The following is a 24,902-nucleotide window of genomic DNA, read 5'->3' as shown; positions in this document are numbered from 1 at the left end:
CCAGCACTTGGGAGGCTGAGACAGGAGAATCACTGCAGGTTCAAGGCCAGCCTGGGCCACAAAGTGAACTCAAGACCAGCCTGAGGTGCATAGTGAGACCCTGCCTCAAAAAGACCAAAAAAAAAAAAAAAAAGTCACACAAAAGGGACAAAAAACTGCAGGACCAAAATTCAGAGGACATTTATTTCACACAAGTGCAGGTAGTACGTCCTTCAGCTGTAAGTCTCCAGTTCATCTGTTTACACAAGTATTTACTGCTCATCCAAAGGCACCTGCTTGGGTATTTACAAATACTTAACTATGTATAAATGATCACTTATACTATCATTTATTTTAAATATGAATGCTAATAATATTCACTTGTGTGTAATCATATGTTAATATCACTACTTTATAATTTGCTGCATCCCTCATATGTTATAACATATGCACTAAAGGGTCCTGTCTGGCTGAGGATCTTAACTGGGGCTTCTTTTGTGGGTAGGCCCTATTTTATGAGCATCCTGAAAACTCATGCTAGGTTTTTGTTCACTTAGGCCTTATTTTCAGGAAAATGGGGTAGGATTGTTGCAATCCTCCTGCCTCAGCATCCGAAGAAGCTAGGATTACACCACACCCAACATGAGGAGAATCTCATGATCCACTCTTGCACAAGGACAGCAGAAAGTTTCCTTCTGACCAGCTAACAGCGGGACAATTAGCATTCTTATGACTTGCCTGGAGGAAGAAAAATTCCAGTCATGAGCTGGAAACTCTGGTTGAAAATGTATCCCAGTAACCCACAGGGAGGATGGAAAGCATCTGACTGGGGGAAAGGTCCACTGATGACCTGACCTCCAGGGAGGGAAGCAGCAGCTTGGGTGAAGAGGAAGGCCTCCCAGTTAGGGGTTCAGCATGTGCAAAGGCCCTGCTGTCACAGGGCTTGCTCAAATGAGGCTGAGCAAGGCTGGGGTGCAGCTCAGTGACACAGCATTTGCTTAGCATGTGTGAAGCCATCCCCAGCACCATTAAAAAAAAAAATAACAAAAGGGAAGGAAAAAGGGGTCACATGGTGGCATGGAAAACTAGAGCTGAAGGCAGAACTCATGACAATTGGTGCTTACACGTGCTCTTTTACCATGTAGCCCAGGCTGACCACCAGCTCCTGTAGATCCTCCTGCCTCAGCCTCCCAAGTGCTGGAATTACAGGTGCCGCCACCACACTGGGTATCCCTTGAGAACCAAGTCAGGCTCCCAGGAGCACTGCCTGACTCCCTTCTGAGGACAGTGTCCCCAGTGAAGTTGCCTCTTAAGGGCTCTACTGCCTCCATGCCATCTTGCCGAGGGCCGAGCCCCCAGCATCTGCGTCCTTGGTCAACAGATCACATCCAGACCCCAGCAAGGAGTGGGCCCCGGGAGACCCCCAGAAGAGGCACAAGGAGCAGGGGTGGTGGAGGTCTGCCTCATCCACAGGCTGCTCACCTGCCCTGCCTGCCCTCCTTCCTGGCTGCACACCCGGTGGCCTCTCCAGGGTTCCCAACCCCTACCCACATCCTCCACAACCCCTGGCTGGCGGGCCCTGTCTATCTATGATCTCGGGTTTCCCTTTCTCCCTCAGCTCCACACCTCAGCTGCCTGGTGCTGGGGCTCCTGTTGGGTCAAAAGCAAATGTTACAGGCACAGGAACCTCAAACGCCAGGGTGACAGCCCAGGCGGGGGGCCTGGATGGAAGACTCTGGAGTCTGGAAACCCTCGAGTGACCTTGAGTGATGCTGGCTGGTGCAGTGTCCCCTGGCCGCATCGTGGTCCTCAGTCACGCCCTCTTGTCCATGTTGCAGAAGTGTCCCGTGGCAGACGTGTGGCTCTGGATTCTCTGTTTTGGAAGGTCAAGCTTGGAGACAAAGGTCGAGCAGCTGCAGCCGTCATAGTTAGAGAGCATCTGACAAGGGTGGCGGTCAGCAGCCACCACACTGTTTGTGGTGACAGATAACACACTCGGGAGTGGCTGGAACTGCCTTTTCAGAGTGGAGAACTGCACGCCTTCTGAGGCATCAGTAACAGACTGGGTGCTGTTGTGGCTGACCCAGGCCAGGCGGCCCTGACCGACAGAGAAGCCAGCTCCCTGGACCCAGCCACCGGTGTCCCTGCCACCAAACTCTGACACCTGCTGGCCCAGAGGCACCTTGCTGCCCCAGGGCTTACCAGCTGGCTTTCCATCTGCTTTATTGCAGGCAGAAAACTGCATTTGAAGTCACATAATCCTGCTGCCAGAAAAAAAAAAAAAAAAGTGGTTAGGAAGCCAGTCCAACCACAGAGCCAGTCAGGTGTTTAAAGCGCTGTCATTTCAGACTGTCATTGACCCAACTGTCATTTCAGACTGGGAGTGAACAGCAGTGAGTGAGCCATGCTGCATTCCCCCCCCCCCCGAAAACCTCTCTCTAGAGGTGACCACTTCACAGACACAGCAGCGCGAGTCCTCCTCAGGCTCACCACCTTTTGGGCTCCAGACCTGGGCCTCGCAGTCAGCTCCGAAAGTCACATGTAACTTGTGCTTCTTGAGTGCCTGAGGGTCACCTGCTGGCTCCGTTCTTGCAGACGTGAACGTGGTGACTCCACGGTCGAGGGTGGTCTGGGTGCCGCCCCTGTTCCAGGTGTGACAGGTGACTGGCTCTGGTGGGCACGGGCACAGGGACGGATTCTTAGTGTTCTCAAAGGGCAGGGAGCCCTTTCCCTGAGGTTGGGCTGTCTGCAGGACCTTGAGGCAGAGCACCCTAGGACCTCCTTTTGCAATCTCATGCGATCTGTCTTTATTTTTCTATCGATGTGACATTGACATAACTCAAACATGAACCTTCTGTGTGGACAATTCGGCAGCACTCAGTGTGATCACAGTATTGTGACCTTCACCACTGTCTACTTCCAGAGCATTTCACTCACCCCAAAAGTAAAACCTGTCACCATTAAGGACCCCCCCCGCCCCCGCCCCTGCTGCCACCACCATCCATCGCGTCCTGCCCCTGGCAACCGCCAGTCTGCTGTCTCCGGGGCTGGCCCTGCTGGGGTTTCATGTAAATGGAACAACGCACTACGTGAGCTTGGCATCTGGCTTCTCATCCTCATTTATCACTTCTTTGTCATTCGCTGGATCTTGACCACAATGCTGGTCTCCTGATTTATATTCAGGATTATTCAGTTTGAGTAAATTGTTTATTGAGCTGGGTGTGATGGCACTCAAGAAAGAAAAGAAACTGAAGATTCAGTATTGCAAAGATGTCAAATCTTACTAAACTGATTTTCAGATGCAAGAAAAATCCCTATTATAATCCCAGGAATTGTGCGCCTGTCCAGGGGCAAATTGAGAACTGACTGTGAAGTTCCCCCAGAATCTGGCTGTCAGCGGGGGGAGGGCAGAGGAGCCCTCTCTGTGCGCTGTGCCTGGCCGAGGCGCTGTCTCTTGGGGAGAAGCACGGAGCCCGCCCAGTACCAACGCACTTGGGGAACCATCTCAGACCTTTCGAGGTGATCCTACGGATCAGCAGCCAGGAGGGCCCCGCCATGGGAGACGGAGTAAAGTCACACACCAGCTCCGGGAGACCCAGCCTGGCTTTCCAGTGACTTGGCCTCTTCTGCGAGCCTGCCAGGTCAGGATCCGGCTCACGTCCCACCTACCTGCCTCTGGGTGAAGCACACAAGGACCCAACACTGTCTGTCTCTATCACAAGGTGTCTTCAAATCATATAAAAATTAACTAACCACTGGGCGTGGTGATGCACACTTGTAATCCCAGCACTAGGGAGGCTGAGGCAGGAGGATGGCCATGAACTGCATAATGAGACTCTGTCTCAAAATCAAACAAACAGAATTAATCACTGTTCCAAAACAGCTAAAGATGTATCACAGTGATCCAGACACACCGATGTTTTAGCAGCATACCGCATAATAGGTACATAATGGAAGCAGCCTGTGTGTCTAGGAACAGATGGTTGGATAAAGAAAATGTATCTATGCACACGATGAAATACTATGCCATAAAGAAGGAACACCTTGAGTCGTGCAGGAGAACGGATGCACCTTGAGACTATAGTGTGAAGCAAAATGACTCAGACACTCAGACATGCATGCTTCAATATTCCATGGTTTTTCTTCCACGAGTATCCCAAGTATAAATAACTGAAAGAGCAAAATAAAAGATAAATAATAGGAAGATGGATCTTTTACAAATGGAAAGGGGACTAAACGATGTTGGGAGGGGGAGGGAGGGCTGGGAAAGGGAACAAGAAAAGAACTAAGTGTCACCTACACACCAACCCCTCACGAGGAGTGGAACCCTTATGGACTGTATACATGCGCTAATACAACTTTTAAAAATAAAAGAAAAATAGAAAATGAACTACTGACAATCTATATAGAAAGGATAGAGGTGACAGGGAGGAAGAGTCTTTCCTAAGATTGCCCTCAGGTCTATCCAGGGCCTTCGGATGCTGCTGAAGACTTCAGCCTTTACCCTTGGGGCCAGTGTGCGCCATGGCCTAAGTGAGGGAGGCCCAAGGCCAGGCCTTGCTCCGGAAAGGCCTCTGTGGCTGCCTCCTGTAGGGGTTGGACAGCAGGGGTCAAAGGGGCTCCAGAGAGCAGGAAGGGGACAGGGACAGGAGCCATGAGGGAGGCCTGCATCAGTGCTGGGCTGAAAGGGGAAGCCCCCGCAGAGGCGCCTCATGAGAGTCACTCCCAGCGTCCATCCTGCCTACATTTTGGTGGTGCCTGGCTGAGGCTGCCCACCTGTTCTCTCCGCTCCACCTTGGGTGCTCTTGGCAGTGGGTAACAGACCTGCACCCTCAGAGCCTGCAAGTTAACCCACTCAGCAAAACATAGCTATGGTGCAGCCACTGTGGTGTAGCCTGTAACCAAACCCTGACTCTACGGAAGCTGAGGCAAGAGGATAGCAAATTCAAGGCTGGACTGGACTACATAGCAAGACCCTGTGCCCCCACAACCAAAAAGAAATGCTGAAAAAAGTGTAGATGTGCTAAAGCCGAGTGAACATTGTAAGCTGGCTGGATGTTTTTACTATAAAATCTTTTGTGGAGGAAGACTGTGAAAACTGATGGAAGTGGAGGTGGCGTGGGCATTCTGAAAAGGAAAGTCCATGACAGTGCCCGGCATGTGGAGGCAAAGGGACCAGGAACACAGGACAGCCAGGAGACTCCAGGGGCCTCGCTAGCCCCGAAGTGTTCCAGGCGGGGAGGATAGGGGCACTCTTAAAAGTTCGGACGTTGGCAAACCATGTTGTTTCCTGTCACCTGCTAGAAAGACCACAGAGCTGTCCATGGTCCATGTCCACAGCTGAGGTGTGCGACAGTGAAGGGTCCAGATGAAACTCAGCAAGAAAAAAGCAGCATCCATCCAGTCCCATGTGCTGGCTTCCTGTTACCTCCACCAGGGCACAGCTCTAACCTCCCCTGGCAACTATAACTGACAAAATGTGCTGAGGTTTGCTGACCGGGACGGCTCACCCAGCCTTGGTGTCTAGGGCTTTTGACGAAGGTGAGTGATAAAGACGAAACTGACCACCTACGTGGGCTTCTCCAGGGGCTGAGCTGATTCCACATGGCCCCAGGTCCCCAGCGTAAATGGTATGAGTAGCAGAACCCTTTGGTATGGTGGAAGGCCTCAGAGATAGTCCGGGCATTCCTAGGACTTAAAGATTACCCAGGCGCCAAGGGCAAGGCCAGACCTCTGCATGAGTAAAGCTATCACAGAACTACTCAGAAAAGAAGAACAGATAGAAGACAGAAGAAGATAAATAAGGGAAAGACGGAATTCACTCAGCCCCATCACAGTAGTGTCAGTGATGATACAGAGCCCCTCTGCCATCACCAAAAATGAAATCAGGCCTTCAAACTGCCAAGGATATGATTCTGGAATAGTCATTTGGAGCCTAGAAACTATCACCTAGCCCTGCATGAAGGTGGGAAAAGATATTCCAAATATGTAAGGATTCAACACACTTACCTACTTAACACCTTTTCTGCGAAAGGTACTTGGGGGTTATTTTATAATATTCACCCAAAGAGTCAAATGCAGAGGAGTGCAGAAGATCTGTCCACACACTAGAGACCCAAAGAACCCAGCTGAGCAGCGGGGTCCTATGGTAGTGTCCTCCATGAGTCCAGCTGGAGTCCTAGAGCCACGACAACGTCTCATGCATGTCTATGTGGAGGATCTGCACTGGGAAGGACCAAAGGTCAGCATGGAAGTTAGAAAGTCTGCGCCAGAGGGATGAAGGATCTGTGCCAGCAGGCTGGGGGACTGCACAGGAGCCGGGAAGTGATGCTCAAAGTAAGGACCAGAGCTCCCCAGAAAGAAATGCAGTCACCCTCAGCGACAGGGAGGTCCCAAGCTCCTCCGACGATAACAACCAAGTTCATATCAGGAAGCCAGCGTGACAGGCTTCTCCAGGAGAATCAACAGCACCATCTTGCCCTCTGGTTCTCCTTTTACGCTGTTGGCAGCGATCCTCAGGGGAGCAAGCCACACCCAGCACCCCCACGCTGACTCAGTTCAGCTGGGTGTTCCGAGGTGACCACCAGTTCATCCACCACAGGGACGTACAGTAGCAAAACTAAAGTAACCTTCAACAGAGGAGAAGCAGTGTGAAGAAGAACGATGGGAGGACAGTCCCAAAGCAGCCCAGAGCACAGCCGGTGTGTCCATGGCTGGGGGACTACTTAGCAAAATGCCGACTGACCCCGGTCCCCGGGGAAGCTGAGCATCTGGGCTCTTATGTGGCAGTTTGAGAAACACAGATAGGAAAAGCGAAAAGCTCCACAGGGAAAATCAAGCCTGAAATATAAGAAAACAAAAGTGTGACCGAGAGCCAGGCATACAGCTCAGTGGCACAGTGCCTGCCTGGCACACAGTCCAGCACCAAGACAGAAAATAAATGTGACCTGACACAAAGCAGGGTTTGGAGTTGCCATTTAATGCTATAGCATTGGTTTAATGAAATAAAAGTATAATTTCATTATGGATCCACAGTGACTGTCATCTACCTAACCTTAGTATTACACAAGCTCTCTGGTTTCACCTTCAGACTCAACCTGTGGATAAAGCACTAGAGACTTATAACCCCAAAAGGTACCTTGATAATGTAAAAATAAGAACATAGCAGGGGGATTTAGCTCAGTGGCATAAGCGCATGCCTGGCAACCACAATGTCATGAGTTCAATCCCTGGCACACACACACACACACACACACACACACACACACACACAAGACTATCACAGACAAAGCCAGAGACATAGGGACATAGAGGGAGAGCCCTAAAATGTCTGAAGCCTAAGTTCTGTCCCTGTGTCCCCAGCACTGCCACCTCTTGTGTATATACCAGACAATCTGTGGTTGAGAAAGTGAAGCTGGGTAATAGAGAAGGATGGAGGGGGGGAGGGGAGAAGAAGGGGGAGGAGAGGGGAAGGGAGGGGAGGAGAGGGGAGGGGGTGTATTTACAGGACTAGGTGTCAGGAAAGTGAGGCTGTAGACATATTTAGAATGATAGAAGTTCCAATATATGGTAAATAATAAAAAGAATTATTTGTAAAAGTTGGGAGGCTGGCCAGGGATTTAGCTCAGTGGCATAAGCATCTACCTGGCAAGCTCGAGGTCTTGAGTTTGATCCCCAGCGCAAAAAATAAAAAAGATTGGTAGGCAGAGGAAAGGACATAGAATATGTGATAAATTCCACCCATGTTGTGGGGTAGACAGTAATGACAAATGGCCACAGAGTTTTTGTTTGGCTTGGTGTTTCTGATAGGAGTCCTGATATATAGTCCAGGCTGCACTTGAACTCCCTGGGTAGCTCAGGCTGACCTTCAACTCATGACCCTCCTGTCTCAGCCTCCCGAGTGCTGGAAATATGGGCATACACCACTGTGCACAGCTTAGTCCCAGCACTTTAAAAAATGCATTATACCAGGCAAGTCCCCTGCCTGGACCTACAGTCCCAGTGATCAGGGAAGCTGAGGCAGGAGAATTGGTTGAGCCCAAGAATACAAAACCCAGGGCTGAGGATTTAACTCTTCAGCATAAGTGCCTACTTGGTAAGCACAAGGTTGTGAGTTCAATCACCGGGTGTAGCCTGGACGATATAACAAGATCTTATCTTTAAATAGATGAATAAATGTAAAAGAAATAGATCCAGAAAAGATAAAAAATGGGGGGTGGGGTTAACCTTAATTAAGGAGCAGGACTAAAATGGAGGAAGGAAGGTGGATTCCCATCTGTCTTTGTTTTTGCTTTGGGACAGGATCTCATTAAGTAGTTCAGACTGGCCTTGGATCCCTCAGCTTCCCAAGTGCTGGGATTACAGGCACCACACCCATTTGGTCTTTGCAGGTATTCCTTTCTGTTAGGTCTAAATCCCCCCCGCCCCCGTGCATTTTATTTTTTGGTCTTTTTGAGACAGGGTCTCCCTATGCAGTTCAGGCTGGCCTTGAGCTCACTTTGTAGCCCAGGCTGGTTTCGAACTCTCAATGATTCTCCTGCCTCAGCCTCCCAAGTGCTGGGATTACAGGCATGAGTTACCTCGCCCGGCTCGTGCATTTGTTATTCTAGCCAAAAGTAAGAAAAGGCAATTGCTGGAAAGGATCTGCCTGGCTGCTGAGGAAAGTGGTTGAAGAGGTGAAAGGTGGAGGCTAGAAATTCAGGTGTTGTCTGGTTGAGGCCGGTTTATGCACCCAAGGGTTGGCACCCTCATTGTCAGTGTGGCTAGCGCTGCAAAGGCCATTGGGTCGCCAGGCGCGTGTTCCCTGCACACTGCAGAGCAGAGCACTGTCACCCCGGCCTGAGGAGGTGGGTGTGGGCGGCGGGAGGCCCCGCCTTTTTGCTGCGGGAAGGGGGGGGCTCATAACCTCCTCCTTCCTGAAGTGGACCCAGTCCGAGGTCCCCTCCACCTCCAGGTCATCAGTGTGCTTCCCCATCTGTTCGCTAGAATCTTCTGGATGCTTTTGGGCCACCCAGGCGGTAAGCAGGCCTTCCGGCCGGCCGGCAGAGTTAGTTTGGCTGCCGCCTGGGGCACGGGGGGCGGGGCCGTGCGGGTGCCTCTGCCACAGCCCCCACCTCCTCTTCCCCGCAGTGTACCACTGGACGGAGATGAGAGCCAAAATGCGTATCATGGGCTTCAGAGCGGAAGCCGTGAAGCCGCTCAACGAGGCGGCGGCCGCCGAGCTGGGCGCCGAGCTGCTGGGCGAAGCCATCATCTTCGTCACCGCCTGCAGCTGCCTGATGCTGGAGTACTGGCGCCAGCAGTCGCACCGGCGCCGCAAGAAGCAGCAGCAGCGCCTGTCGTGGGACGCTCTGCAGGAAGAGGTGGGCCAGCTGGCGCTGGGGCTCGAGGCGCTGCAGGCGGAGGTGCGCGCGGCCGCCTCGCGGGCCTCGCTGGAGGAGCTGCGCGCGGAGCTGCGGGAGGTGCAGGTCCAGCTCTGCAACCCCGACCCAGAGCCCGCGCCCCCGGAGTAAGGCCCGCAGTCCCTGCCGCGGCCCTCGCGCCCCGCCAGAGGGCCCCTGCCTGCTCTTTTCAGGCCCGCATTCAAGGTGGCAGTAATGGGGTCCAAACAGGCACCTCCCTGGTCATCTGCCCAGGGTACCTTGGCACAGTCCTCCCGGTGCCTCCTCCCACAGGTGGAACTGGGGGACCGGCACCCTCCCCCTGCCCCTGTCCCCACAGGGACCCAGAGCTTCAGCACCAGGAAGAGCAACGCCCAGTGTGGGTTCCACCTGTCCGCCAGGGGGAGGCAGAGGATAAACCACCTCTAGTTCCATGACTCCCACCCCCGCCTACCTGGGATTCCTTCCTATGGGGCGGGCGGAGACGAGGTCTCCTCTTCATCGGTAGGGACCAACACAAGAAAGTGCAGAAAGCTCCAGAGGACTTTCTGCCCCTGTCACCTATCACCTACCTCACTTTTCGGAGGACCTTGCACTGGGTTTGGCTGAAAGTCACCTGTGCCTGCTGTGTTTGACCCGCCACAGAGGCCGCCATCCTCTGCTCCAAACCGGAGCACCGAGCCGCACCCGTTAGTCTCAGGCCGCCCCTGGCCGGCCCACCTGACCCACTGCCCTCCAGCAGAACTGCCCCGGGGGAGGAGAAACTGGTCCTGCCTGGTACTAACACAGGGCCCCACCCCTCCCCAGTAGCCTAAGGACCCACCTGTCCCTCGAGTAGAGGCCACTGTCCTATTCCCCATCTACAGTACTCAAGGATTGCCCTCCCTCCTGCCTTATCGGGAGCACACCAAACCCCCAGACCAAACCACTCCTGCTCTCGGCCTCCGCACACCTTTCTCTTTTTGTAAACTGTTAAATGTTTATGTAATTAAAGGTATTCTTAGGTAAAGAACCCAGTGTAAGAAGTGCCTGTGAACCATTATGTGTATCTGCAGAGTGAGGACAAATGATACTAAATTAGGAGAAGCTGTGGGCATTCCGGTGGAAGAGAGGGGCAGTTACCCTATGAATTCTTTCCCACGTGGGGAAACTAAGGTAGCAAGAGACTTGCGGAAGGCCACACAGTCGAGGTGACGTTGGCCCTGGCTTCAGGTGATAAAGCAGTGCGGGAGTGGATGGGAAGGGATCCGAGAGAGAAGGGTAGAGAAGGTCGGGGTGGGGGAAGCTGAGAGGCATGGGGTGCGCAGCGAAGGCAGACTCCTGGGGCAGGGGACCAAGGCTTCCCAGAACCATACCGCGTCCCCATGGGCCAGCCCAAGTCACTCCAGAGATCTTCGCAGACTTATAAAACAGGAGATTTATTAGGCGAGGGCCCATTTTCAAGAAGCTAAAGGTGAGGGGGAGAAGAAAGTTTCCCTCCTCTCCCTTCTCCCTGAATAACTCTCCCCAGGGGATAAAAATGGTCTGGACCTCAAAACCTACCCAAATAAAAAAATGAAAAAAACTGAGGTTTCAAAAGTTACAGCATCTTAATTCCTCATAGAAAAAGGGACGGGAACAGAGGGAAGGAGGTCCCTCGTGGGGGAGGGGAGCACCCCACACGATGGGACACCCCAGCTTAAATAGCTGCCCCAAATGGGGCAAGCCTGGGGCTATTGCATTTAAAAATTCCCACACCCCTTTATCAAAACCAAAGAGAAAAAAAAAATTTCCTTCCCCCCAAAAACCCAAATATATATATATATTTTCTTCTTAAAAAAACAAACAAAAAAAAAAAAATCGAAGGCATAAGTGTTAAAGTGAATCTAGAACACGGGAATGTGAGATTCCAATTCCCTCCTTCCTTCCCCTTACTGTGGGGTTAATTGGTACATCCCCAGCAGAGGGACCAGCCCCAAGGGGATGGTAGACCGGAAGGACCAAAGGGAGCAAAGGGTGGGGGCCTCCCCAGCCAATCAGCAGCCAGTAAGGGTGTGGGTATGGTGCCAGGGAAGCCACATCCCCCTTGGAGTTTTCCAAGCAGGATGGGGAAGAGGAGGATGCATTCCTGTATTGTCTTCAGCCAATTCCATATCAAGTTGAGGCAGGGAAGCAGGGTGACAGGCGGCGCAAGGTGTGCAGAAAGGAGAAGGGGGTCCTTCGTGTCCCTGTGGTCAGGGGGAACCCCGCTTCCTCAGCTCCTGGATAAAGGCTGGAAGGAAACAAGAGGCAGAGGTCAGGGCTGGTTTCTTCCCCTTCCCAAGGACAGGATGCTTCCTGGATAAGGAAGCTCCAACAGAACCAAACCACTTTACCTTCAATGATCTCCTCTTTGACTTTCTGCAGTTCCTTCCTCACCTCTTCCAGAAGCTCCTGAAATAATAACCAGTCAAGAGGAGGCCTGGACTTGCTAAACAAGCTTCCCCTTTCTTATTTCATCACCAACTAGATGTAGAGGGAACCCAGGGCAACTCCCGTGCTAGGCAAGGGTTATATCACTGGGCCACATCCCCAGGCTCTTGATTTTATTATTTGCCTCAGCCTCCTGCGTGCTGGGATTACAGGCATGTGCCACCATGGCTGGCCCCGCTTTGTGACTGAAGAGCCACAGGAAGCAGGTCCAAGACCCACCCTGCCCCACACCCTGAGTGAGGTGGCTGCCAAGGTCACAGAATGACAGGAGAATTCATTCTATAGGCGAATTCTAGATCCTTGCAGCCAGGAGAAAAGTACTGGAGAACATCCAGTACCAAGCTAGGCAAATACATCCCGGTGTCCTGCCAACTCCAGCGGGTGATAGATGGCTGGAGCCATCAGACTGAGGAAGATCCTGGGTACCCAGCAGGAATCCGAGTGCTGACAGTGCCTCACATCTACCACGGGGGGTATGGTGTGTGTCACCCCTACCGGATGTGCCCTGACCCTGCCATTTCTCCGAATGGAAAGCTAGGCTTCCGAGGCCTTCTCTAGAGCCACAGAGCACACCCGTGGCAGAGACTCGCTATCCTCTCTCCTCATGGCCCTTTCCAGCTCCCAGCCTCCCCCCTACCTTCCCAGCAAGCTACCTGCTTCACACTGTCCAGGTCTGACTCACTGGCAGTGCTGGGGGCGGAGGAGTGAGCCTCGGAAGCAGCCACAGAAGACATCGACTTCATCCTGGAGGGGACGGTGGGTTTGGGACACAAATGAGGTTAGGAGGAGGATTTCCTTCACCTGCTTCCCATTCTAGAGACCACATTCTGTTCCTCCCAGTAAATTGGGCAAGGTCAAGTATTTTGGGGGTGGAGCCCCAACACTGATGGCCCACCTTGGCAAAGTTGTGCTGTTCTTCTCCCAGGGTCTCCGCACAGGTTCTGGGGAACAGGAGACAAATTGGAAAGATGAAAGACAAAAGTCGCCCCAAATTAAACCTTTCTCACCAGCCTCAAAAGCCTCTGTTCAAAGAATCATTTCAGAGCTGGGTGTGACAGTACACGTCTGGATTCCCAGCATGAGGGAGGCTGAGGCAGGAAGATCCCCCAGAGTTCAAGGCCAGTTTGGGCTACAGCGTGAGTTCAAAGCTAGCCTGAACTACATAGCCAGATTCGGTCTCAAAAACCAAACTGAGCTAAACCACACCGAATCACATCAAACCAAACCAAACCAAACCACACCGGACCCAACCCATTTCAGGAGACTTCAACCCCCAGTATTATCTTCACAGACTGTCCATGATGGTGCTCTGTTAAGGGCAAGCACGGCATCCTGGGATTTGTAGTTTCTGTAGTGAGACTGAGTTCTTACCACTTTGGGCTGGGACTCTGGCCTCTGGCTCCTCCTGCTGGTGGGAAATAAAACTGTCACAGGCCAGAGCCACACCTTTGCTCACTTCCGCCTCAGGATCAAAACCAGCCTGACTTGCTCCCCAATACCCCTTCCCTCAGGGTACAGCCTAAGGTGCACAGGGCAGGGGCAGCCCTAACTTACATTGGCAGATTCATCCTTGGGTTTCTCCCCGACTTGCGTGGCTTTCCTTCTGCAGGGGAAAAGCAAGGACATGTGGCTGTCCCCCCTCTGCCCTCAAAGGTTCCCCTCTCACTGGTCTAGAAATATGGACACCATAGGACTGGGGATTTAGCTCAGCGGCATAAGCACCTGCCTTGCAAGCAGGCGGTCCTGAGTTCAATCCCCGGTACCAGAAGAAAAAAAAAGAAAGAAAAGAAAAGAAATATGCACACCAGGGTGCAGAGTTCTGCAGTTCACAAAGGCTGAGAGAAGTGTAGTTTCAGAAGTTAAAGAATGAGGGTGGGCAGTCCACTCTTCTCACAGCTGGGAATCATAAACTTCTAAGTGGGAGGGGCTCTGTGGTAGCATTTGGGGGATTCCAGAATCAGAGTTTCAAGATGCTGACACAACACGGATACTGAGATTTTAGAATTCAGGGTGCTCTAACACTGAACAGGGTACCAGCCATCTCTGGAGCAGCCTGGGGGGGAGCGCAGACGACTTTCACCCCAAGAAACAAGCAAAACAGGAACCAGGGGCCTCCCCCAATGCCAGCTAACAAAACTGCAGGCTCCAAGTTGCAGGGGCAGGGGCTCAGGCTCACCTCCGGGCTAGCATGGCGTTCATCTCCTCCATGAGCCCCCCACCTGTGCTTCGACTGCTCTCAGCTTTGGGGACCAAGGGACCCCCTGAGGTCTCCTCTTGCTGGAGAAATTGAAAAGGAGAGAAGGCTTGAAGGGTGGGTCTCCTGACCTTCTAGCCCTCCTGTGACATCTCTAGGTGACTCCCATTGTCACCTGCCACTCCCAGCCTTCTTACCTTGCTGACTTTCCTGAGTTTGGCTCCAGCGATTGCTGCAGCCAGGCCAGGAGCCCCAGCACCCCCACCACTGGGACCCTGTGCTGCAGGGAGAGGGGGTGCAGGGGGTGGGCCTCCCCCTGCACCATGTCCTGCAGCTGAGACCCCTGACGGGGGCAGCCCTGGAGGTGGGGGGGGACCTGGAGGAGGAGGAGGTCCTGGAGGCGGGGGTGGGCCCCCAGCTGGGGGAGCAGGAGGGCCTCCTGAAAGAAGCAGAACAGGAGGTGCTGAGAAAGAAACCCTATTCTTCACTGCCCAGCAGCCCACCCCTTCCTGCAGGAGGTCCCCCATTGAGGGGTCACTGGAGAGTCACCTGCATTGGAGACCCGGCGCTCACGTTCCATGTGCTCTGGCTGGCTGGGCTGCTGCCTGTGGGAGGAACAGCGGCCTCAGTCAGGCCCCTGCGAGCCGGCCTTCCTTCCTTCCTGGGTGCCCAGGTGAGGAGGTACAGGGGACAAGGCAGGCAGGGCCAGTGAGTGACCGGGACAGAAGCACTCCTGTCATTCAGCTGTCAGGAACCTCTAATGAATAGCCTTCAGCCAGGTGCTGGTGCCTGGGAATCTGAGAGACCAGCACTGAGGGCCCGACGAGTCTACAAGCTGGGTGTGTGTAGTTTGATGAACCTTGGGAGGTAGAGGGGCTGTTTGCTTCTAGCAGCTTCTGAGAGCTGGGAGCTGAAACATTCTACAAACTGGGAGCTCATAAAATGGAAACAAAGCTTTTGTAAGATAAGGAGAGGAAGAGAGGTTGAAGAGAGGGAAGGGTCTGGGGAAAAAGACAGGAAACAAGATATATCATGCACAGGTATGAATATGATCATCATATACATCTAAATTGTACCAATAAAGTTGATTTAAAAAATTAAAGAAAAACAAAACAAAACCCCAAAACAGGATGCTGGAGGGACTGTGAATGCTAGGAGCCAAGTTGGGTTTGTGAGATCCTGGACTCTGGCAGGACTCGGGTCCCCCACCCAGGGATCAGCCCTACCTTTTCTGCTGCTCCAGCTCTTCTGGGGAGGGTCCGTTCTGGGCTGACCAGCCAGGCAGTGCGGGAGGCCCAGGAGGGGCCCCTCCTGGGAAGGGAGGGGAGGGGAGAGGCCAATGAGTCAACACCAGCCAGCCCCGGGTGCTTTTCCCTCAGGCCACCGGAATCCTGGTTTCCTACGCTGCCACAGGGCAGGCACGGTCCCAGCTGTGCAGGCTGGGTTTGGCAGGAAGAAGCCGGGACTCGGGCTGATCCTGCAGGCAGGCCATGTGGACCCTGCCTGAGGACCCAGAAAAGCTGAGGGCCTCTTCCTCTCCCGCCCAAGGCCTCTGGCTTACTCAAGGTTTCTGTGGCTGCCAGTTGAGCAGGGTCCTTCCCCCAACACTTGCATGGTAGGGGGATTTTTGTTTGGCAGCAGTTCCAGACCCCACGGAGCCCTACCTACGGACCACGCACGGCCTTTCCATCACCAGAGGCCTGCTAGAAATTCACTCTGAGGTGTGCAGTGCATACCTACAATCTCAGCACTTGGGAGGCTGAGGCAGAAAGATCACCAAGAGTACAAAGCCAACCTGGGCTACATAGTGAGTTCAAGGCCAGCCTGAACCACACACATGAGACTGTGTCTCAGACCAGCATGATGGTCATGAGAGGAAAGGGACAGGCAACCTTCTGGAGCCAGCCCTATCTACACCTCAACCTGAGGGTCACAGGGAGGGCGTACTGCCCCCCAGGGATTGTGTTAATTATGCATGAGGACACAGAAGCCACCAAAGTCTCATCAGAATTTTCCACAACAGGAATGACTTAGTGCTTTTTTTTTTTTTTTTGGTGGTGATGGACATACTAAGAAGTGAACCTACATCTATATCCACAGCCCTCTATTTTTGTTTTTTTGAGACGTGATCTCACTATGCAGTTCAGGCTAGGGTTGGACTCTTGTAGGTGAGGGTGGCCTCAGGATGCACGGTTATCCTCCTGCCTGCTACCTGCCAGGTGCTAGGATTACAGACGTGCCACCTCGCCCAGCAGCCCCCTTCTTTAAATTTAAAACAGGGCTTCATTAAGTTGCTAAGTTACACAAGACGGGCTCAACTTTGCCATCTTCCTGCTTCAGCCTCCCAAAGTACTGAGATTACAGGCACTGCTGTGGGGTCCTGCCTGCCCACCCACACTCTGGCTGTGTCTGACCTTCCAAGGCCTCTAGGGCACTGGCCATGCCGGCAGCGAACTGGGCTGCGTCTTCCTTGGTGCTGAAGTTGAGGCCCCAGACCTGGCGGGCATCACGCCACTGATGGAAGTTGGGGGTGGCCTGGTTATACTTGACCCCCCGGATGATGGCACAGTTGATGACCACCTGGCAGGAAGGGGAAAGGTGGGTGAGGGCTGTAGGCACAGGGTGGAGGCGTAGCCTGCAGAGAGTGAGGGGACAGAAGGAGCCACACCTGCTGGTCAGGGTGCATTTTTCGGCCCACGACCCGGAAGGAGTTGTTGGTGGGGTTATGGTAGATCTGGACGCGGCTGAAGGCCTGGGGACCCGTGCCGGCCGGAAGCCATCGCTTGTTGCTGTCATCATAAAGCATCACAGTGGCCCGGCTGGAACAGATGACCACCTCGCTGCAGGGAGGGAGATAAGGGAGAAGTTTCACATTCCCCATCTGGACCGGGAGGGAGAGTGGGAGAGAGACAGAGACGGAGGTGAGAGGGATGAGCAGGAGCAGAGAGCTTCTCCAGGCAGACAGCAAGGAGGAAAGGAGAGACCCAGCTGGGGTGTGAGACAGATGGCAAAGTGATGGGGCAGGGCAGACAGGAGACAGGTGAGGGAGGAAAAGGGGGCAACAGACTTGACATGGGACAGACACAGATGAGGGCAAGCTGGGCAGGCGGAGAGGGGCACACAGGAGATAAAGACGGAGACACAGGCAGATGGAGCGAGACAAGTGGGGGACCAGCAGGTGTGAGAGCAGTAGGTAAGGGCTTTGGGGCAGAAGCTGAGCCCTGAATGGCACCAGGGACCAGAGTCCCGACAGCCACCCCAGCATCCCAGACCCCGCTCCCAGATGGAAGCTGAGTTTCAGGGTGACGTCTGCTGCAAAGGCAGGACCTATCACAGACCCCCGCTGTCCCCTAAGTGCGCCCTGATTGCCACCCCATCCATCAGTTCCATTAGTTCCCAGGGCACCATTAGATGGGGCTGGTGATGACCCAGCGTGGCCTGAATGGCCCCAGACAGACAGACAGCGTCATGCTACTAAGCAACCTGGTCCCTTACAACCCTCTGTGGGAGGCCGAGAGTGCAGACTCCAGGCTAGGAGCTCAGTCTAGGGGACCCCCGCCCCAGGAACCCTGCCGTGCAGAGGGTCAGGCAGCAGCTGCCTTAGACTTTGGGGTCAGCTCAGAGTTGGGATCTGATACCACAGACCTGGGTTCAAATCCCTGCCCATCCACTTCCACCATGTAACCAGGCCAGGCAGCCTCATGCTGGGAACTCATCTTCCTTGGCTGCAAACTGGGGGAGCGGTGGTCCCCACTTCCCAAGAAAATGGGCGGAGTAAATGAACCTGGGCATGTAGAGGGCTTGGCACTGTGCCTGGCACGTCCTGAATACCCAGTCACACAGCCTGAACAGCCACAGCCAGGTGGGAACACCTAAGTCCCACAGCACTCCTCCCCTCCTCAGGGAGTCCTGTCCCCCTCCCCCATTGAGGAAACTGGGCTCCCAGAGGGGAAGTGACTTGGCTAAGGTCACACACAGACAGGGGAAGTTCGGAAGCACTGGTCTCTGCCCTGCCCCACCCCCTCCCAGCTTTTCCTGAAAAGAAGAAGTTGGGGTTAGAGGTTTCCGGGGAGAGAAATTACACTTGAGTGGCCCTGTCCCCAGTGGGCTGTGACAGTCAGGGCAGGGAAAGCCCCTAGGAAGGCCCAGCTGTGGGTGCTGGTACCCCCAGGACTGAGCCTACCCCCTACTTTTACTCCGCCATGGCATCTGGTTCTCCTCAGCCCCTCAAGTCGGGTAGGGAGCCTAGCCCTGTCCTGGGGCCACTCTGTTCCCACTACAGCCCTTGAAGAGAGGCCCTTTCTAAAGCTGCTTTTGCAAGTGAAGACTTGGAGAGGCTCAGAGATGCCAAGAGACCTGTCCACAGTCACGTGGCTGCTGGAGGGAGGATCTGAATCCAGGCCACCTGGCTCCCAAGGGCACAGTCCTCACCCCAGAGACAGGGTGAGCCCTACCCACACAAGGGCGCCATTTCCAGACAGGCAGCCTCAGGGGCTGTTTCTGCCACCCGCGCCCCTGGCAGGCTGGGCCGGGGCCTCACCCACACCTGCCGCCCACACCCAGGCTCTGGACAGCAGCCCAGGGCTGTCACTGCCTGGCCCGCTGCACTTTGTCCTTCCAGGCGGCCCTGCCCTGTGCTGGCTGGGGGCTGCTGAGTGACCCTGGGCTGCTCCCGCCTCTGTCCACATCTTAACGCTCTCTTCCTAGCACGAGGGTCTCGAGAAAACACCAGGTGGGCGGGGTCTCAACGCTGCTCAGAGGTTCCCAGATCCTGCAGAACAGACGTGAATTCTCTCCCTCAGCCCTGGATTCTCGCCTCCTTAGGTCTCTGCCTTAGGATGTCACCTCATCCGAGAATCTCTGGTCCTCTCATCTCTGATCTCTGCCTGACAGTCTCTATCATCTGTGTCCCCTGTCCCCAACAAGTCAGGCCCCTTTGTCCCCTTTGTTCATGGCTGTGTCCCGGAAACAAGAACAGTGCCAGCCCTTAATAGGTGCTCAATGGCTGTTTAATAAACACATCTAGAACTCACACAAATGCTTGATGACAACTAACACTGATAGGTTAGCTTGGGCCCCAGACTCTGCTTCATTTTCCACCCTGTGTGGTTCTCTGACCTCCTGAGATGGACCCTGATGATTATGCTTTTGACAGATGCTAAAACACAGGCACAGAAAGGTGGAGCTACCCACCACAGGTCACACAGCAACTAAGCAGAGAGGCTCACATTTGAGCCCAAGTCCTCCCAAGTTTTTAACCTCATTTAAAGATGAGAGAACAGCTAAGCTGAACAAAGCAGTGTGGCTCAAAGGTTTGAAAAAAAAAAAAAGGTGGGGGAAGATATAAATAAATGTGCGTACTCTATGTACTCAGAGGTTTCTCAGGAGACTGTGGTGGCCTCTAAAGACAGGACTGGGGGCCTGGGACAAGAGGAAGCAGAGATATTTCACATCCTTTCCTCTTTACGAAAGGTTTCATTCTTTTTCTTTATCATGAACTGTTTTATCATGAATTGTTTATTATGTTTATCATGAAATTCAAAACATAAACTCTGAACTAGGCAAAAGCTGAACATGTGGAAAACTCCACAGCCAGGAAGAGTATGTGGAGGTGCAATTGCTTCTTCGGTCTCTAGAGGCCTTGCCACCAACCTAATAGCCCAGACCACCGGGGACTCCCTCCCCCATAAGTCACCTCCTTGCTGGGTGGCCTCAGCTTCCAGCCCTGGAAACCAAGACTGGAAACTGGCATTTATTCCACATGTGACACCTGAGAGCCAAAACAGGAGCAAGGGAACTTCCCATCACTGGGATTAACCAAGCAGTGACTTAAATGACATAAACCTCCACACCACTGTCTCCTCCTTTCCTTCACTGAGCACACCCTCAAGACTTACCCTGTAGCCTCCTCATACCATAAAACTCAGGACACACACACACACACACACCTTCCTAAACTATGTCTTTGAAGCAACCTGGCTAGGGAATGAGTCCCGGGTCTGTGGGATTTGTATGGTTTCCCTGTAGTCCCTCCTTCCTCAGTTTCATCCAAGTGAATAAAAAGTTGTGGGCCTCATATACAGCTCAAGGACAAGGGATATAGCTCTGTGGCACAGGGACTGCCTGGCAAGTACAAGGTGGTGAATTCGATTCCCAGTGCCAAAAAAAGAAAGGAAGAAAGTTCTATCTTGGGTTTCATTTTGCTTTACAAAATTACTCTAAGGTTCCCCCCATCTCTGATAAAAATCACAATACTTGTACTTTTTTTTTTTCTTTTATCAGTACTGGGGATCGAACTCACGACCACGCACTTGCAAGGCAGGCGCTTATGTTGCTGAACTAAATCCTCTACATTATTTGTACTTACAAAAAACAAAAAAACCTTGAGTTTCTTTTCCTTCAATAATTGGAGGTATTCCCATCTTCACGCTTGGCCAATGCCAAACTGTTTGACTTTAATATGCAATTTGCTTAACTTCTATGTGCCTCAGTTTCCCCAGCTTAACAGTATGGACACTGGACCATAACAGCATGGACCTTAGAATTGTGGTGGGGATTTGACAGGCTCAGAAACCTAGCACAGTCTACAGGACAAAGCAGACAAATACCTGACCACATGGTCTTACTTTTTTGAAAAAAAGGTAAAAACAAAAATTTCTACCATGGTTGTAAGAAGGAAAGGCCCTAAATTCTTCCCAAGTCTTTTCTGCCCCCTGATTCTGACCTCTGCCCTGCTTCCCTGTCTTCCCAGAAGCCTAGCTCCCAGCCACAGCGGACACCCAACAAATATTTGTCAAACTGGGAGAAAAAGAACTATATCTTGTAATTTTCCATCTAACATCCTTTCTTCAACTGCCCCCAGGACTGTCCCAGCCAAAACGGCCCAGAACAGCCAATCCCAGCTTCTTTGCTCTTCTAAAAGGAGGATCTGCCCCAGGCTTTCTTCTTTTCGAGCCTCAGTTTCTCCAGCTAGGAATAGGTCCAGGATCACTTTAAAACCCAGCTAGCCTAGGGAAAGGGTCCCCAGCCCGTAAACTTCTGCAGGACCACCGCCAAGAAACAGTCTTTCAGGAGGTGGAAGTAACCCCCTCTGCTGGGACAGGCCACCCCCCACCCCCAGGAGGTGGAGGCTAGGTCTGGCCAAAAGCGGGGGCCCCAGTGCAGGGCCAGGGCACTGGCTGGGGGTGGGGGCAAGAGGCCGGCCCAGACACTGCTCCTGCCCTTTTACGGTCGGTCTCGGGCGAGTGAGGCAGCACTAACTCGGACATCCGCCATCCGCCTTCCACCGGGCTTGGGACCGGAAACGGCAGGGGGCGGGGCGGGGCTGGGGGCAGTGGGAGAGAGGAGTCCCCAAGGAAGAGGGTGAAGGAGGACCAGACTCCAGCAAACTGGCCCCGCATCGGGGACTGGAACGTCATTCTCCCGTGGAAGGGGTAGGCAGTTAGTTTTGAGGGTGCCTGGCTTGTCCCCTCGCTCCAGATCTTCCAACAATTCCTTTCACACCAGAACCTCCCTGATTCCTAAAAAGGAATGTCACCCTGGTGTCAAAGGGCAGGAGTGCAGGGAATGTAGGGGGAAAGCGGAGGGTGTGAGCATCAGGGGGTTAATCCCAGCGGTCCCCAGGGGCCTCCTTCTCAGGCCGGGGGCTTGGGGGCAGGAAGTCCCAGAGAGAGTGGAGGAAGGGAGATAATATTGTCAGGCTCTAGACCCAAGGGAGCGATTATGGGGGATCAGAGGACTGGGGGTGGAAGTCCACCCAGCACAGGCCTTGCCCCCAGGTGAGCCCAGAAGGCCCAGTTAAGACAAAAATCCAGGGTCCCTTTAGGCGCCTCACCCCCAGGATTAAATTCCTGGGAAGATAGAAGGAACTGTCTAGTGAGCCTGGGTCCCGGGGAGAAAGCTATGACCTTGAAGCTCTCCAGTGCCCCCTCCTCCAATCCTTCGGCTCCGGAAGGCTGGGAGGGGGGTTAGAGGGAGGGGGTGCCGTGGGGAAGGCAGCCGGCTCGCTGAGCTCCTGGCCCGCCCCCCACACCAGCTGTCTCGACAGGTGAGTCAGGAAGACAAAGGCCCCCTCCCCCAGCTGCCGCGCCCCCTCCCTCTCCGCGCCGTCAGGTGGGGGAGAGCTGCCGCCCTTCTGGCCCCGGGCCGGGGAGCCGCCCTCGGCACCAGACGCTAGCTCGTCCTAGCCATGGCCTGGGTTGAGCAGATCGTGGGTACGGAGCGAGAGGAAATAGAAGTCCCAACCAAACCCCGGATCTGCCTCTATAACCTCAGTATTGGGGACTCAGTGACCCCAAAATGCAGGAGACCAAAAAGTACCCCTTAAGTTAAGGAGCGCAGTCCCTCTCGGGGGATCTTTCCAGGGCCACAAAAACAGGGAACCCTACCTATCAGGGTCTGTGTCTCAGCGTCTCTTTTCAAGTCTCGGGGTGTCCCAAATTGCCCCCTATCCCTTCCAGGACCTCGACTTGTGGTGTGGAGAAATCTGAGCCCTGCTCAAATCCCAGCATCCCCACGGGGAGCATCTGCTAACTTGGACATCCTCTGAGAAAGTCTTCAAAATTCGGGAGTCCTCAGAGCGCCCCCAAATCCGAGAGCTCTCAAGAGAATCTCACAGGCACCGCCCTGAACTCTGACAGCCATGGGCAGGCGGTCAAACGTTAAAGAGTTCGTCTGAGGGGGTGAAGCCCAGAGCCGAGCCCACCCTCAAACCTGCTCCCCAAATTCCAGCACGGAGCGAGGGGGGAGGGGACAAAGGGGGCGCGCACGGGTCGGCGGGCGGCGCGGGGCTCACCTCATGGCTGCGCGGCGGGCGGGCGGGCAAGCGAGCCCACCGGGCGGTGCTCCCGGGGCGCCCCTGGCTCGCGGTTCAGGGGTGCGCGGCTGGCCTGGGTCTGCTCAGTCTCCCCCAGGGTCCCGCCCCATAGAGTCCGGCTTCCTGGGGGAAACGTGGTCTGGGCCGGAGCGGGTCCTCGAGCGCTTTTTCCTCTCCGGTAGTCTGCTGGGGGTGATCCCTGCGACAGAAAGGGGGTGCGGCGTCCCCTCCGCGGCGCGCCCCCTTAGCCGGCGGCGGCTACAGTGTTACTCTTACTACTGTACTTCTGGCTCCAAAATTCCACTCCCCGCACCCACAATGCCCCGCGCCTTAAAGCGGCCGCAGACGCCGCAGGCCTGGGGTGGGGGCTGGTGGAGCGCGCTTAAAAGGGCAACGCGGAACCCTGGACTTCCGCAATTTCCCTTTCTTAACTTTATTGCATAGGTGAGCACCAGGGCCTCACCCCCAAATTGGAGGTCGAATTTGATGCAGCAAGGATGGTTCCTGGGTCTCTTGTGCTCACGTCATGTGGGAATTCTTAAGGGGATCACAGAGGGGCACAATTTCTCCCGTCCTACTCTCCCCAGTGACTTCTCCATTTAATAGTCTCAGTTTGGGGAGGCGGGGAAAGTCCTCTGTTTAAGCAAGGGCTATCGTAGATTTTCTCCCTTTTCTGCCACATTTGGATGCCTGTCCCACCCCATCATTTTCTGTTTCTGAAGGATTACTAAGGGTAAGACCCCACCCTCGTACGGGAGGGGTAAGATGAGGGCCGCACCCTCATTGCCCGTGGAAGGTGAGGAGGAAGTGGGACGAGGGGGCGCGGCGGGCCGCTGACTCACAGCCGCAGGGTCGGAGGTGGGTCGGGGCAGGGGTGGGGGCGGGGATTGGCGGGCACAGCAATGGTGGGGGTTGCTGCTCCTGTCCAGGCGAGGGAGGACACACCAGGCTCTAGGGTGGACAAAGCACCTGGCCCCTTCCCCATGCAAGTCCCGTAGGACAGAGGACTATCGTAGCCACAGCGCGGGCATAGAGACGAAGAGTCCCTTCCCCCACACGCCGGCTCCAGGTGGAGACTTTACACCCTACAAGTCTTGGGCTGTGAATCCTGCAGGTCCCGCCCCGCGTGACGTCACTGTTGTGACCACACCCCGTAGACACCACCTGGTCTGGGTGAGGTGGTTTATTTATTTATTCGTTTGTTTTGTTTTTTGAGACAAATGGGATTTGTCTCAAATGCTGGGATTACTGGCATGCACCACCACTCCTAGCATAGGTGAGGTGTTTTGAAATGAGTTCCAATTTGACAAATCTGTAAACTGAGGCCTGCGGGCAGAAAATGAATGGCCTAGAATCTGACCCATGACCCTCTTTCCTGAGTTCCAGAGCCCTTAAACCCAAAGTGTGAGTGTAATGCAATTCTTTAGGGCTCTGACTGAGCAGATGAATCAAACTTCCTATGTTTTGTTCAAGAAGAGCCACCACCTCCTACCCCAGACCTTAGGGGGGAACCTTACCCTTCTAGGCCTTATATTGACATTAATTCTGCTCTAAAGAACAGGAACTCTCTCCCTTTCTCCTTGCCGCTGTGGGAGACCTTGAACCGAGATCCACTTAGGTTATTGAGCCCAGATCCACTTAGGCTATTGAACCCAGATCCATTTGTCTCTTGAGGTTTTCAGTTCTTTGGAGCAATTGGTAGAATTTGTCCCATTCTGGGCCTCACCCACCCAAACCAGGCTGAGGACAACGGCTCAAAAACATTTATCCAGCAGACAGGGACCACAGTTCTGTAAGACCTAGGTCAAGATCTTTCTCCAGTCTTAGCTTTCCCATCTGTGAGATGGGATGAGTGCTGTTTCTGGGTGCCACTTGCACTATAGCCAATGTTGGTAAACTTTCTGTGAAAAGTCCAAATAGTAAATAACTCTCAGTATGTTGGATATAGGTCTGTATCACATATACTTTTTGCTATGCTGGAATTGAATATGCATATATATGCATAAAGCCCTGTATTCAATTTTATTTTTTGGTACTGGAGATCAAACTCATGACCTCACTCTTGCCAAAGAGGCGCTTGTAC

General features: G+C 53.7%; 2 protein-coding genes across 3 annotated transcripts; one reads left to right on the top strand and one right to left on the bottom strand.

Moving 5' to 3' along the window:
- Positions 1 to 7,502: 7,502 nt before the first annotated feature.
- On the top strand, positions 7,503 to 10,371 carry LOC100722414 (optic atrophy 3 protein-like). Its single transcript, XM_003464678.5, has 2 exons — positions 7,503 to 8,996; positions 9,109 to 10,371. Exons 1-2 carry the CDS (start codon positions 8,975 to 8,977, stop codon positions 9,489 to 9,491), a joined length of 405 nt encoding a protein of 134 aa, XP_003464726.2. The 5' UTR covers positions 7,503 to 8,974; the 3' UTR covers positions 9,492 to 10,371.
- A 387-nt stretch (positions 10,372 to 10,758) lies between these two features.
- Vasp (vasodilator stimulated phosphoprotein) lies at positions 10,759 to 23,147 on the bottom strand. Of its 2 annotated transcripts, none has more exons than XM_005001324.4 (13): positions 22,799 to 23,147; positions 16,673 to 16,844; positions 16,419 to 16,584; positions 15,231 to 15,315; positions 14,554 to 14,609; positions 14,202 to 14,443; positions 13,987 to 14,087; positions 13,365 to 13,413; positions 13,182 to 13,215; positions 12,706 to 12,751; positions 12,464 to 12,554; positions 11,714 to 11,771; positions 10,759 to 11,610 (listed from the first exon to the last, which is right to left on the bottom strand). In XM_005001324.4, exons 1-13 carry the CDS (start codon positions 22,801 to 22,803, stop codon positions 11,573 to 11,575), a joined length of 1,143 nt encoding a protein of 380 aa, XP_005001381.1. In that variant the 5' UTR covers positions 22,804 to 23,147; the 3' UTR covers positions 10,759 to 11,572. The 2 variants fall into 2 exon arrangements, with proteins under 2 accessions (XP_005001381.1, XP_003464725.2); XM_003464677.5 differs by having other exon boundaries at positions 13,182 to 13,218; positions 22,799 to 23,144.
- Positions 23,148 to 24,902: the final 1,755 nt, after the last annotated feature.

The sequence above is a fragment of the Cavia porcellus genome, unplaced genomic scaffold, assembly GCF_034190915.1.
Source record: "Cavia porcellus strain 051 isolate PalLab524CR breed Dunkin Hartley unplaced genomic scaffold, mCavPor4.1 scaffold_7, whole genome shotgun sequence".
Classification (NCBI taxonomy): domain Eukaryota; kingdom Metazoa; phylum Chordata; class Mammalia; order Rodentia; family Caviidae; genus Cavia; species Cavia porcellus.
Note: the sequence above shows the minus strand (reverse complement) of the source record. Positions and strands in the feature narration are given on the sequence as shown.